The following is a 13,613-nucleotide window of genomic DNA, read 5'->3' on the forward strand; positions in this document are numbered from 1 at the left end:
GTCTTTCCTTTCTATAGTACTAGCCTATCACCCTTGCTTTGTACGGAATAATTATAAATATTTATTTTTGTTTTAGATTTTTTTAATATATAAATTATATTTTTAAAATTTTTTTATAAAAATAATTTAACAATCTCTTCACTAACCATAGTATATGGGAGAAATTGATAATGGTACTGCAGTAACTATACATGGATTATATCTATAATTATTTGTATGAGGAGATTTTAAATGTTGATCAGGGGATTTTGACCAAATCAATAAATGCAGGCATGTGGAAAAACATGTGAATTGAAAAAAGTTAATAAATGCTGATGATGAAATTTTGACCAAATCAATAAATCTTAAGTTTTTTTTTTAAAATAAAAAATAAAAAATTTAGAAAATTTAGATTGAGATATTGAAGCTCCCACAGACCTTGCGGATTAAAAACCCTATTTTGCTTAATATATAGTATAGATAGATAGATATAGATATAGATATAGATATTTATATTTGTTTTAAATTTTTTTTTAATATACAAATTATTTGTTTTGGAAAAGGTACTTGAGAGAAGTCAAAAAGTATTGTGGGTTGAGAGAAGTTAATAAATGCTAAGGTTAATTTTTTTTTTTAAAAAAAACAAAAAATTAGAAAATTATTATTGACATATTGAATCTCCCACAGGCCTTGGGGATTAAAAACTCCCTTTTACTTAATATATAACTAGCCTATCACCCGTGCTATGTACAGGATAATTATAAATATTTATATTTGTTTTACATTTTTTTTAATATATAAATTATTTTTTTTTAAGATTTTTTATAAAAATAATTTAATAATTTTATCACTAATCATAGTGTATGAGAGAAGTTGAAAAGGGTGCTGTAGTAACTATACACAGATTGTATCTATAATTATTTGTATGAGAGGATTTTAAATGCTGATCAAGGGATTTTGGCCAAATCAATAAATGCAGGCATGTGGAAAGACATGTGGATTGAAAAAAGTTAATAAATGTTGTTCAGGGGATTTTGACCAAATCAATAAATGCTGAGTTTTTTTTTTAATAAAAAATTTAGAAATTCAAATTGAGATTATTTAGAGCCATTGAACAAACTACAATCACTTACAATTTTTTTTCAAAAAACACAGTGAGTTAAAAAAATCAATTACAATTTTTTTTTTTCAAAATACAATCTAATCATTATCAATAATTGGTACTTTAAAAACCAAAAAAAATCAAATCAAATCAAATCACAAATATTTTTATGCTATCTAACTACAATCATAATTTTTTTCATAAATAATTATAAAGAAAACCAATTAAAACAGTAAATAAAAGATTAAATCACATTAAAAAAAAAGAACCATTGAACAAACTACAATCGTATCACATTTTTCTCATAATAAAATAAATAAATAAAAGAACCATTGACTAACTGCAATCAGATTAAAAAAAAAACTATTGAATTAACTACAATCACATTTTTTTTCTTTGTGGGTGTTTATGTTTATCTAACTTCAATCATATTAAAAATAAAATTAAAATAGTAAATAAAAAGATTAAATAACATTAAAAAAAAAACCCCATTGAACTAACTACAACAATCATATTAAAAAAAAGAGCCATTGAAACAAACTACAATCACATCACATTACAATCACATTTTTTTTTTGTGAGTGTTTATGTTTATTTAACTTCAATTATATTAAAAATAAAATTAAAATAGTAAATAAAAAGATTAAATAATATTAAAAAAAATTATTGAACTAACTACAACAACCATATTTAAAAAAAGAGCCATTGAACAAACTACAATCACATCACATTTTTCCCATAATAAAATAAATAAATGAAAAAAAAAGAACTATTAAACTAACTACAATCACATTAAAAAAAAAAAAGAATCATTCAACTAATTATAATCACATTTTTCTCTTTGTGAAGATTTATATTTATCTAACTTCAATCATATTAAAAAATCAAATTATAATTTTTTATTCCCTAGACAAATCACAAATATTTTTATGCGCTATCTAACTACAATATTAAAACAGTAAACAAAAGGAAAAGTCAAGAAAGAAAAAACAAAAGAAGACTTACTGTTTGCATACGTGGTTACTGAAGTTGAAAGTGTAGAAGTGAGAAGTCAAGAAGGAGAAAACAAAAAGGAGACTCACTATTTGCAATAGGTATGTGAAAAGTTAAAAACAGTGTGTGTATTGGAAAAATTAAAAAGACTTGGAAGAATTTAATAAATGCTAACTTTTTTTTTTTCAAAAAAAATCAAAAAAATTAAGAAATTAAGGTTTAGATATTGAAACTCCCACAAAACTTGTGGGTTAGAGATAGATATAGATAGAGATATTTATATTTGTTTTAAATTTTTTTTAATATACAAATTATTTGTTTTGGAAAAGGTACTACAATAATTATGAGAGAAATCAAAAAATCTTGTGGATTGAGAGAAATTAATAAATGCTGAGGTTATTTTTTTAAAAAAAAACAAAAAATTAGAAAATTAGGATTGGCATATTGGAGCTCCCACAAGCTTTAGGGGTTAAAAACTCTCTTTTACTTAATATATAGTATAGACTAGCATATCACCCATGCTATGCACGGATTGTGTTTACAATTATTTATATATGTGAATTGCGATTTTTTAATGTCTTATTTTTTTCCTTTTTTATATTATATTTAAGTTTAATATTTTGATAATAATCATATGTGTTGAACTTTTCAAGAAATTTTTTTTATACTTGTTCTTATGCATTAAAGTGTTATTATGAGGGACAATAATCATATGTGTTGGGACTTTTCAAGGAATTCATGTGTTGGATTTCAAAGAATTTTTTTTTAGCAGTGGCTTTGGTTCAGTCCAAGATCAGACTGGACCGAGCTGTTGGGCCCATAGGGGCCCACCACGGGTCCCGTTTTGATAATCCAAACCGTTCAATGTGTAGAACTCATCGAGTACTATATGCCTGTAAAAAATCACGTTGATCGGATATCGATAGCTATATGAACAAAATAGTTTTTTTATCAACCGTTAATTTTTTCATCGTCCATTTTTTTTATACAAAACTGATTTGATCACATAGCTATTGATATTCAATCAACGTGATTTTTTACAAACATATAGTACTCGACGAGTTCTACACATTAAACGGTTTGGATTATCAAAACGGACCCAAAAAATGGGCCTCATGAGCCGAACTGGACGGGTCCAGTCTTGATCTCAATTTGAAACAAGCTGGACCCTTTTTTTTTATGCTTGTTCTTAATGCATTAAAGTGTTATTATGAGAATAAGACTTGGGATTTTGGAGAAATTAATAAATGCTAAGGTTTTTTTTTTAAATCAAAAAATCAGAAAATTTAGATTGAGAGATTAGAACTCCCACAAGGCTTGGGGTTAAAAACCCTCTTTTACTTAATATATAGTATAGATATAGATATAGATATAGATATAGATTCCACTTTCTTAATGGATAGCTAAGATCAACTTGATTTAAGGATCATCATTAACTTTCTAGAATATTTTAAGATCTTTTTACCTTTTACTATATTTTAGAATTCTCTAGTGAAATTTTTTACATTTTTCAAAAATATCCTAGAACCTTTTTGAAATCTTTTAGATTTGTCTTGATCTTTCAAACTTATCCAATGTTCCAAATTCTTCTAGAATGTTTTAAAATCTTCCGAACCCTCTAAAACATTCCAGAACTTTATGTCTCTAAAAGTCCGGATGTTAATTTTTTGGAAGGTCATATGAATTTTGTTCATAAACCCTTCAAAATAAGATTCTCTTACAAGAAAGACATAAAACGTTTGGCCAAAAGACAATACAAAAATATAGGTCCAATATACTGAAGGACAATACAACAGATATAGGCCCAACCCTTTGTTGCACTAAAAGACAAAGTGAGTGCAAGGCCCGCACAATGTAAAACTCATTTAACAAATATGTTATGAAGATTTTTGGTTGTTATTTGTTAGTAAAATTTGACTATAATCAATGGTATATGCTGCTCCATCAATTCAATTCGAACTCTAATCTTTTTTTTTATTATATCTTAAGATGTGACTATAAGACCTTTAAATCAAATTTAAAATCTAAAATAAAATAATTTAACACCTTATAATTTTTTATGTAAATAGTTAGTTTTCATAAAATTAACATTTTTAAAATATTTCATCAATATCGATCAAACAAAATTTAATAACAATGAAATTTTTTAAATAAAATTTAGTGAAATTTCATGGTTCAAATATACTGAAAATAGTAAATTTCACTTTGTTGACATTAACTAACAACGAAATTCCACCACCACCAAGACCATCACTAACCACCTCAATGATCACAACACTTTTTCATTTTTTATTTTAAATTCCTTTCGTCCATTTTCTTTTACAAATTTGTGTTGAGTGACTTCTAAGCCAATTTTTTTTTTTATAAAAAGGTGGATTATACTAAAAGTCCTTATAATTTGATATTTGTATTATTTCAGTCTTTAATTTTTTTGATTGTGATATATTTAATCTTAAATTTTGAATCTTGTTCTAAATAAAGACAAGTGAATATCACCATTACTCAATTTTAAGGATAAAGTTGTCAATTTGATAAAATATAAACATTTGACAAAAATAAATGTCAAAAAAATATTTTTAAATTTTTAAAAATTATTTCCCACCAAAGATAAAATTATGTAAAATTAATAAATCTTTTACACATTTATTTATTTATTCATTCTACCAAATTAATTTTTATTATGTATTTGGATGATGATTGTGTAATGAGTGGTTGTTTTTATTTTTATTGATTTAGTTTTTGTTTTTTCAAAAGTGGTAACAATTTTGATATCATTATTAAACCAATCCATTAAATCAAAAAATCTAAAACTAAAAACATTTCATATATTAAATATATCGATTACATATATAACGCCTAACAACCACTCATTATATGATCATCATCCAAACACAAAATAAAAATTAATTTGGTCAATAAATAAATAAATGTGTAAAAGATTTATCAATTTTACATAATTTTATCTTTTGGTAGGTAGAAATAATTTTTAAAATTTTAAAAATATTTTTTGACATTTATTTTTGTCAAATTAATTTATATTTTATCAAATTGACGATTTTGCCTTTAAAATTGAGCAATAGTATATTCAATTGTCCTTATTTGAAACAAGATTCAAAATGCAATGTTAAATGTGTCATAATTGAAAAGTCAAAAATCAAAGTGACACGAGTCTCAAACTACAGGGACTATTAATATAATTCACCCTTTATAAAAATTGTTAAACTATCCTTTTTCCATTAGAGACTTATGTTGAGTATTTTTGGCCAAATCTCTATGAGAAATTATTTGCTAATTAAAATTTTATTTCCAAAAAAATAATCTTGAAAAAAAAAAGAACAATAACGCACATTAATTGGACCATTCAAATTTCATTGATCAATTTAAAATCACTGAGACAAATTCATGAGCCTACATTACCTTAAATTGAATCCTTAATCTAATTAAAAGACTAAAAGGAACATATATCCTCTGAAATGATATACCATTTTAATAGTCATCTGACTCCAAATAAATAGATAAAAAATCTCCCACAGCATTTTGTATAAATTTTTTAAGTAATTTTTTTTGTTCTTGTATATCATTGCATTACCAAATCAAATACACCGTTGGTCAGATAATATGCTCCTAAAGTCCATGGCATGGTTCGACTTCCCATATCAACTGCCACTCTGATATCCCCGCCAAAAACCTATAACGGTAATTTGAATTTGGTCTTTAGAAAGCTACAATGCCTTACTTTGCTGAGGGATTGCTCTTCCATGAAACAGCTCTATCAAATTCATACCCAGATCCAAATCTTTGGACTCCACAATGACTGTGATATTGTAGACGAAATCGTCCAATTTTGTGCTTTACATAGCTTTGGAAGCTTGACTCATGCGCGACTCGTCATCAAACACACCGATAACTCGCTAGTCTCTTCGTGGAACCATCTCATCAGAGGTCATGCTACCAGAAATTCCCCAACAGAATCCATGTTGGTTTTCCTTGCAATGCGAGGCCGAGGCATTAGACCCAATAAGCTCACCTACCCATTCCTCTTCAAGGCGTGTGCCACTCGTTTGACCCTCGAAGAAGGGCGACAGATTCATGTCGATGTTATGAAGCATGGTGTGGATTCGGATGGTTATGTTCAGAACACTTTGATTCACTTTTACGGGTCTTGCGAGAAGATTGGTGATGCATGCCGGGTGTTCGATGAAATGACGGACAGAACTGTCGTTTCTTGGAATTCCATTATCTCTGCTTATGTTGAGGGCTTACAGTTTTACGATTCAATAGAGCTTTTTGTCAAGATGAGAGATTATGGGTTTGAACCAGATGAAACCACAATGGTGATTTTACTTTCGGCTTGTGCAGAGGTTGGGAACTTGGGCTTAGGGAAATGGGTTCATTCTCAAGTGATAGAAAAGGGGCTGATTGTTAATTGTGAATTAGGTACTTCCCTGGTTAATATGTATGTAAAGTGTGGTGACCTATGTTGTGCTAGCCAAGTGTTTGACAGGATGACCTTACGAAATGTATGGACATGGAGTGCAATGATTTTGGGGTTAGCACAACATGGATGTGCCAAGGAAGCCCTTGAACTTTTCAAGAAAATGAAGAGCAATGGAATACAGCCCAATTATGTAACCTTTCTAGGGGTCCTCTGTGCTTGTAGTCATGCTCGACTTGTGAACGAGGGGCATCGATTCTTTCACAACATGCAACATGTGCATGGAATCAAACCCACAATGGCACATTACGGTGCTATGGTGGATTGCCTCGGTCGAGCTGGTCGTCTTAGAGAAGCATATACCTTTGTTATGAACATGCCTGTTAAGCCAGACGCAGTTGTATGGAGGACCTTGCTTAGTGCATGCAACATTCATGATATTAATGACTACAATGGGGTGGGTGAGAAGGCTAGAAAGAGGTTACTTAAATTGGAGCCAAGAAGGAGCGGGAACTTTGTGATGGTTGCAAACAAGTATGCTGAAGTTGGAATGTGGGAGAAAGTGGAACGTGTAAGAAGCAGTATGAGAGACAGAGGGTTGAAAAACATTGCTGGGGTGAGCTGTGTTCAGGTAGGTGGTTCTATGCATAGATTTTTTTCAGGGGATGACTCTCAAGTTTCTTACGAGGGCATCTACCTCTTACTAGAACGATTGAATTTTCACATGAAGATGGTTAACCGTGAGTATTCAATCTAGCTGTCTGTTTTTTTTTTTTTTTTCCCCCCTTTCTTTGGGGTCATACTGCTTTCTTTCTTAGTAGCAAGAGTTACTATAAGTTTATGTTGAAAGAAATAGGCTCACCAATATTGTTGTGCAATGTTTGAGAAGTTTCAAAATTAGCTATTGCAAAGTATAGCTTTGGCCGTCAATCTTATGCCAACTCTGCTGAATAGATTTGAGAAAGATTAGCGATAGGTTAGGTCCAAAACTGTTGCTTGGCCTAATTAAGTGGCTCTTTGGAGCAAAAAATATGATTTGTTTTGTTGTTGGAATCTGTTTCATAAACCTTGGAAGCCCTTTTACGCTGTGTATGGTTGGGGGATTCAGAAAAGGATTTGGAAAGAGAAAAGGAAGAGTTAGGTGAAATGTGAATAAAATATACTTATATTTCACCTAGTTTCACATACCTTTTTCCTTTTCCTTTTTAAATCCCCCAATCAAACACAACGTTACAGAATGAAGAAATGGTTTGGAAATTGTATCAGAAGAATTATCAAGTCCTTGAAGTTGATTTTATTTGGCTGAGACTAGACTCTCCTTACAAACAAACAACTCATAGAGGAACATGTTCCTAAAATTTAAGTGATTTGGACAATGAGCTCTCCAAAATCTCATCCTTTAAACATTAGTAGATTGTCACAAAAACGCTATTGTCATGGAATACACTAAGCACCCCTTGTGTACTAACATTCAAATGGATTACACAACTGCAATTCTGTGGTCAAGAGCGAGACATGAAACGTTTACAAATGCCCAATTATTTCTGTAAGTGATGTGTAAGTACCAATGATCATAATCAAGATATCCACTAACAATATACCCCCTATGATCACCATTTCCAATCCAAATAGTGAGACATGAAATGCTTACAAATGCCCAATTATTTGTCTTACAAATGCCCAATTATTTCTGTAAGTGATGTGTAAGTACCAATGATCATAATCAAGATACCTACTAACAGTATACCCCCTATGATCGCCATTTCCAATCCAAATCTCTGGTAAGTGCCCGAAACCTTCAAGTAACACATGCATGGAAGTAAAATGGAAGCAGTTATGCTTAGAAACGCTCCGACAAGTGACATAAGATACCCAAAAAAGGGGATGGCCAGTGCTACAATGACAGTGCTGATCACCAAGATGATTCTGATCAAGAGGCTTGTTGGTCTTCTGTTGTAGTATGGAAACAAATTCTCGATGACATTCACAATTGGTGTTACCATTAATGCATATTTAGCTATGGGATTGACTAGGGTAGTGTAAATTGCCACTTTCGAGCTAATTTTTTCAGTTGGAAGGTTTAAGGTTATCTGTGCTTCTACCTTTGAACCAAACATTAGGTACCCAAAAATGGCCATTGATGCATAAATGACAGTACTGAAAATAAAGCATAGGAGCAGCACCTGCAATGGCCAACCCAGTGAAATTTAGAACTTTGAATAGCTAAAACAACTTTGGGCTATTCGAAAAACTGTGTTTTACCTTAGAGAATTCGTTTTTGTTGCTCATAGAAGTGTACAGGCTGGGGAAAACTGGATGGGCACAATAACAGAATGCATATAAACTCATAGCAGTAGGAAGTCCATTCCAATCTAGAAGCGTTCCTGTCTCGTGAAATCCAATGCCATCATATGCACCAGCCCACAAAATCGAGCCAAGGATGATTACAGAAGCTAAAACTCCACTGGCAGAGATATAAGAAAGAATACGCATGTCATTTAACAAAACTGTAGGCAGTATAATAAGGCCAACAATAATAACAAACATTTGTTTCCCATCAATTTTGGACCCAAGAATTTCAAATCCTTTGACCGGGAATAAATTATATAAATTATCTCCTTCTAGAATCAGGAAACTTGTCGCCACCATGTACAGTTCTAAGTTTATAAAAATAGATACCACTAATCTCCCCGTCTTCCCAAATGCCAGCTCGCCAATATCAGGATAACTTTTGATATTTGGATCAACATCCATACATCTTTTAAGAAGCAAGCTTGTATAGAAGGTTGCAATGGCAGTGCCAAAAAGCAGTATCAAGCTCAACCACCCTCCTGACGATAGTGCATAGGGAATTGACAATATCCCAACACCTGAGAAAAGAACAAAGAGTGAAAACATTTTCTTTTGGGTAAACGTTTTAGTTTAAACACGCAACTAGCTTGACTGAGTTCTGAAGAAAATGGAAAGGAGAGATGGTGGTTTTGCTTGAGAATGCACAGTAAATTTAAGCAAATAGGCGGTTTTTCCCACTGCTTGAACATTGCTTTAAAAGCAAGGTTGTTAAAATCAGGATCCTACGTTGGATCGTTGGAGGTGTTTTAAGGATCGGATCGTAGAATCGGATCGAGGATCGTAAAATCCTACCGAAAAAAAATAAATTACATAATAATTTAATTTAAATAAAGTATATGCAAAATGAGCCTATATGTTATTAAAAAGAAGTGAAAATATTGTGAAAAGTATAATATTCCATGTAAAATGTACATATAATATTATAAAATAGAAAACTCGATAGTAAAAGTTTTGTATTTCATCAAAAAAGAAGGTGATGAAAAAGAATTCTATAACAAAATACTTTACAATCTGCATTAATGCATAAAAAGTGAAGAAAAAATATTTTAAAAAGTTGGATATGAAAATAGATTAAGAACTCAAAAGAGTAGCTTAACCGAATGATAAGATTTGTCGTTAGCATCACTGGTGGAGCGGATTCGAGTTACAAAAATAATCTCTTTAAAAATTGGGATAAAGTTGCAATCATCTTACCCCCTTTAGACTCTACTAAAACTAAGTTTGTTTTTCCGCCTAGTTAATTTTCTTAAATTACTGCAATATTTGAATGTTTGTTTCCTAGTTCGTTTTTTTTAGTCTATTTGATTCAATACTACTTATTTTTTATTATTTATTTTGATCACATAAATTAGTATTAGACAACAAACATAAAATTTACAATAAAATATGTCATACAATACAAAACAAGGCTTGTAAATTAGATCGGATAGGATCGGATTCAGATCGGGATTCCACGATCCTATAAGATCCCATTACCAGGATCGAAAGATCCTACCTATAAGAAATTTTTTACACGATCCGGATCGATTGTACTCAAATGGATCGTAAGATCGTAGGATCGTAAGATCCGAATCGGGATTCTGATAACCATGTTTAAAAGAAAAGAAAAGAAAAGAAAGGGAAGGGAAGGAGATAACAAAGGAATTAGAAGAGAACCTGACAAAGCGTTGAGACCATTGAAACATGTCTTGAAAAAGGAGGTGGCGATGGTGGCTGTAGTAGTAGTACTAGTGGTGGTGTAGTTGTGCTGGCCAATTGACTGCACCACCAGTACTCCCTCAGCGGCCTCTGCTTCCTTCTCATCCTTAATAGTGTCAAGCACCAGCGGTATGGTGAGACCGTACCCATCCCCTGGTTTGGTCTCCATTGCTGAGCTAGCCTTTCAAGTGTACAAATTAAAAATAGCCAAGAAAGCAGAAAGGTGTGGAAGAGGAAATTTTTAACTCATATATACCCATGGTCAAGTGTAGTAGAGGTTGATGATGTATATTGTCAACCTAACATTGTCGTTTTTAGTATGTTATGTTATACTTCGTGACCTTCACGTGGCTGCAAATTTCAAGACTTTGATTCTTCTTTAGCACGGGGTTTCTTTGGTACAATCATTAAAAGTTAATAATTAGATAATAGAATTTAAAACGTCTCTCCCAATTTATTTGTTTTTTTTGATAAATATCTCTCCCAATTTTTTTGAATTTCATTTAAATTATATTTGCCTAATAAACTGTAACTAAAATTTATACTAAACACTCTATCTTTAAATATATATATATATATATATATACACTATCATATGTGAACACTGAACTTAGTGTCCATATCTTTAAATCTTCTCCTCATGTCACATGATAGATTTTTATATACTAAAATAAAATATTATTATACTACACTTCTCATTCCATGTGACAAATTTTTATATGTTAAATAAAATATTATATACTACACTCCTCATGTCACGTGTCAGATTTTTATATGCAAAAATAAAAAATTATTATACTACAACACAAGTAAGGTTTGAACCAAAGATATTGAGTTTAATTAAAAAAAAATTACCATTTAAGTAATTTACATATTACAATATTAATTTCTTTATTATTATTTTTATATTTAATTATTTAAATTACACACATATCGCGTGTGCCACCTATTAGTATGTGTATATATATAAGCAATTCTAAACATTAATTGCACCTAGCGATGACAGTTTCCACTTACCTCGTTCTTCCCTACCCATGTCTCAATTATATTTATTAGATATATTTATACTTGTAATATATATAATTTAATTTTTTAAATATAATAAGATTAAACACTAAAATAGAAGAATACAATGTTTGGTGCCGGACCAAACCTATTTTGAGTAGGTTAAAAACTAATTTTTTTGACTTTTTTTTTAGGAAATGGGTAAAAATAAATAAAAAAATAGAGAGTTGATGTAGCCTAAAAAAAACTTAGAAGTCAAAAAAATTAACTTTTAACCAACATTTCAAAATAAGAATGTGGGGTTGGGAGACCTCCTTGCATCAGCCATTTGGGAACAAGTTTTTGTCTGGTTTTAACATTGTTTTAACATTACTTCAGCCATTATATATTTTTTTGTTTTTGTTTTAGTACAAAATCAGATGATTAACTTTCCTCTGTTAGTATTGTTTATTATTATTATTATTATTTTTATTTTTGTAGTTCCTTGAATGACCCTTACTTTTATAATATATTATAATAAAAAAAATTGAAGAGTTAACTATTATACCTTGTAAGTTGACAGAAAAATTAGAAATTGTGTATTTTAGTAGGCGTTCGGGTTCTCTATAGAAGTCTTCTCTGGAAGCAGTAGCATCTAATAACTACTTTTGTAGAGGTATTTCAAATTCATCATAGTAAAACTGTTTCATATAATTTTGAAATACATAGGTAAGTGTGTTGGATATTTTTTACTGTATTTAAATGAATAATATTCTGTTGTGTACTAAATAACAATAAAAATATAAAAAAATAAAGGAAATGAGAGAATTTGTTTGATTACAAAAATCAAACTAGAAATAAATAAATAAAAACATATTTTATTTTGTTACAAAAATAAAATTAAAATCTGATTTAAAACAAATAAAACAGAATAATAAATTAAACAACTTACTTGATTAATTTCTTCTAATAAATATCTGACCAAGTCCAGTGTTTGACATTGTGTTCTTAAGACAGATTCGTCATCTCCACGGTGCTTTCAGAATGTGGACGTCTATCTCCCAGGATGAAATGATCAACTACAAACAATAGCAGCACTACAAATTGTTTGCCTAACGAGCACACTAAGTGTTTACACTCTTTCTTTCAGAAATTAAATGTAGCAAAACGCAAAGATTTATAGTAGAAGATGGAGTACGAAAATTCGAGTAGAAATCCAAATGGGGGGCTAGTCTATTTATAGATGTAATGGTGGCTACAGGTTTTGAATTGACTAGGTGCAAACCTGTTTGAATAGGTATAAAACCTGTTTGGTTTTGAATTAAACAGATTTAAATCTGTTGGTTCAAAATTCAAATAGATAAAAACGAGAAGGGCCTTGTTTGGGTATACAGAAAAACCGGACCAGTTTATTTCCAGTTTAATTTGAATTCTGGATTTTATTTTACAAAAAATAAAATTTAAGCCCAACCCAACCTCACACCACGCACCCACGCCCAGGCCCAGCCCACCCGACCGACCGGACGGGCAGTGGTGCGTGTGCGCGTGTGGTGATTTTTGGGTCCAATGGGTCTAGCCCGTTTTGCCCATAACCTCCCTCTCTAAAACACTTGGTACCTCTTGGGGCACACCCCAAGTACCAAACCCATGCCTTCTAAACCCATTCAAAACTTCCCACCAAATCAATGTGGGACAAGCCTTATTCAAACCTTTAAGGATTTTCCACTAAAACTTCATTTCCATGGAGCATACTTTGACTTCAATTTCCCATTCACTCGGTAATGGTTTTGAGCAACCAAATATACCACGTAAATCACAACGCGGCATAGAACGCGTTACCACTTTGACCCGTGAAAATCGACGCACGAGGCCCACCTAAAAAATAGACCAAACTTAGGGAAAAATTTTGATTTTATCCAGAATTTTATAACCATTTCCAACAATTCCCCACATGAATGGAATTTGATGACAACGGAAATGCAACAATATGCAAACTTTATCAAAAGAGTATAAGTCGAAAATATCTTGCATCAGGATAGGTAGTTTTCGGCCTTGAACCTTCCCTAGTGA

The 13,613-nt window shown here is 30.9% G+C and overlaps 2 protein-coding genes across 2 annotated transcripts; one reads left to right on the forward strand and one right to left on the reverse strand.

Moving 5' to 3' along the window:
• Window positions 1-5,432: 5,432 nt before the first annotated feature.
• LOC114322222 (Pentatricopeptide repeat (PPR) superfamily protein) lies at window positions 5,433-7,439 on the forward strand. The gene has a single exon (XM_028269504.2). It carries the CDS (start codon window positions 5,713-5,715, stop codon window positions 7,264-7,266), a length of 1,554 nt encoding a protein of 517 aa, XP_028125305.2. The 5' UTR covers window positions 5,433-5,712; the 3' UTR covers window positions 7,267-7,439.
• A 501-nt stretch (window positions 7,440-7,940) lies between these two features.
• Window positions 7,941-11,071, reverse strand: LOC114322223 (amino acid transporter AVT1I). Its single transcript, XM_028269505.2, has 3 exons — window positions 10,518-11,071; window positions 8,772-9,379; window positions 7,941-8,692 (listed from the first exon to the last, which is right to left on the reverse strand). Exons 1-3 carry the CDS (start codon window positions 10,726-10,728, stop codon window positions 8,180-8,182), a joined length of 1,332 nt encoding a protein of 443 aa, XP_028125306.1. The 5' UTR covers window positions 10,729-11,071; the 3' UTR covers window positions 7,941-8,179.
• Window positions 11,072-13,613: the final 2,542 nt, after the last annotated feature.

The sequence above is a fragment of the Camellia sinensis genome, chromosome 1 (assembly GCF_055761805.1).
Source record: "Camellia sinensis isolate YWXY chromosome 1, ASM5576180v1, whole genome shotgun sequence".
Classification (NCBI taxonomy): domain Eukaryota; kingdom Viridiplantae; phylum Streptophyta; class Magnoliopsida; order Ericales; family Theaceae; genus Camellia; species Camellia sinensis.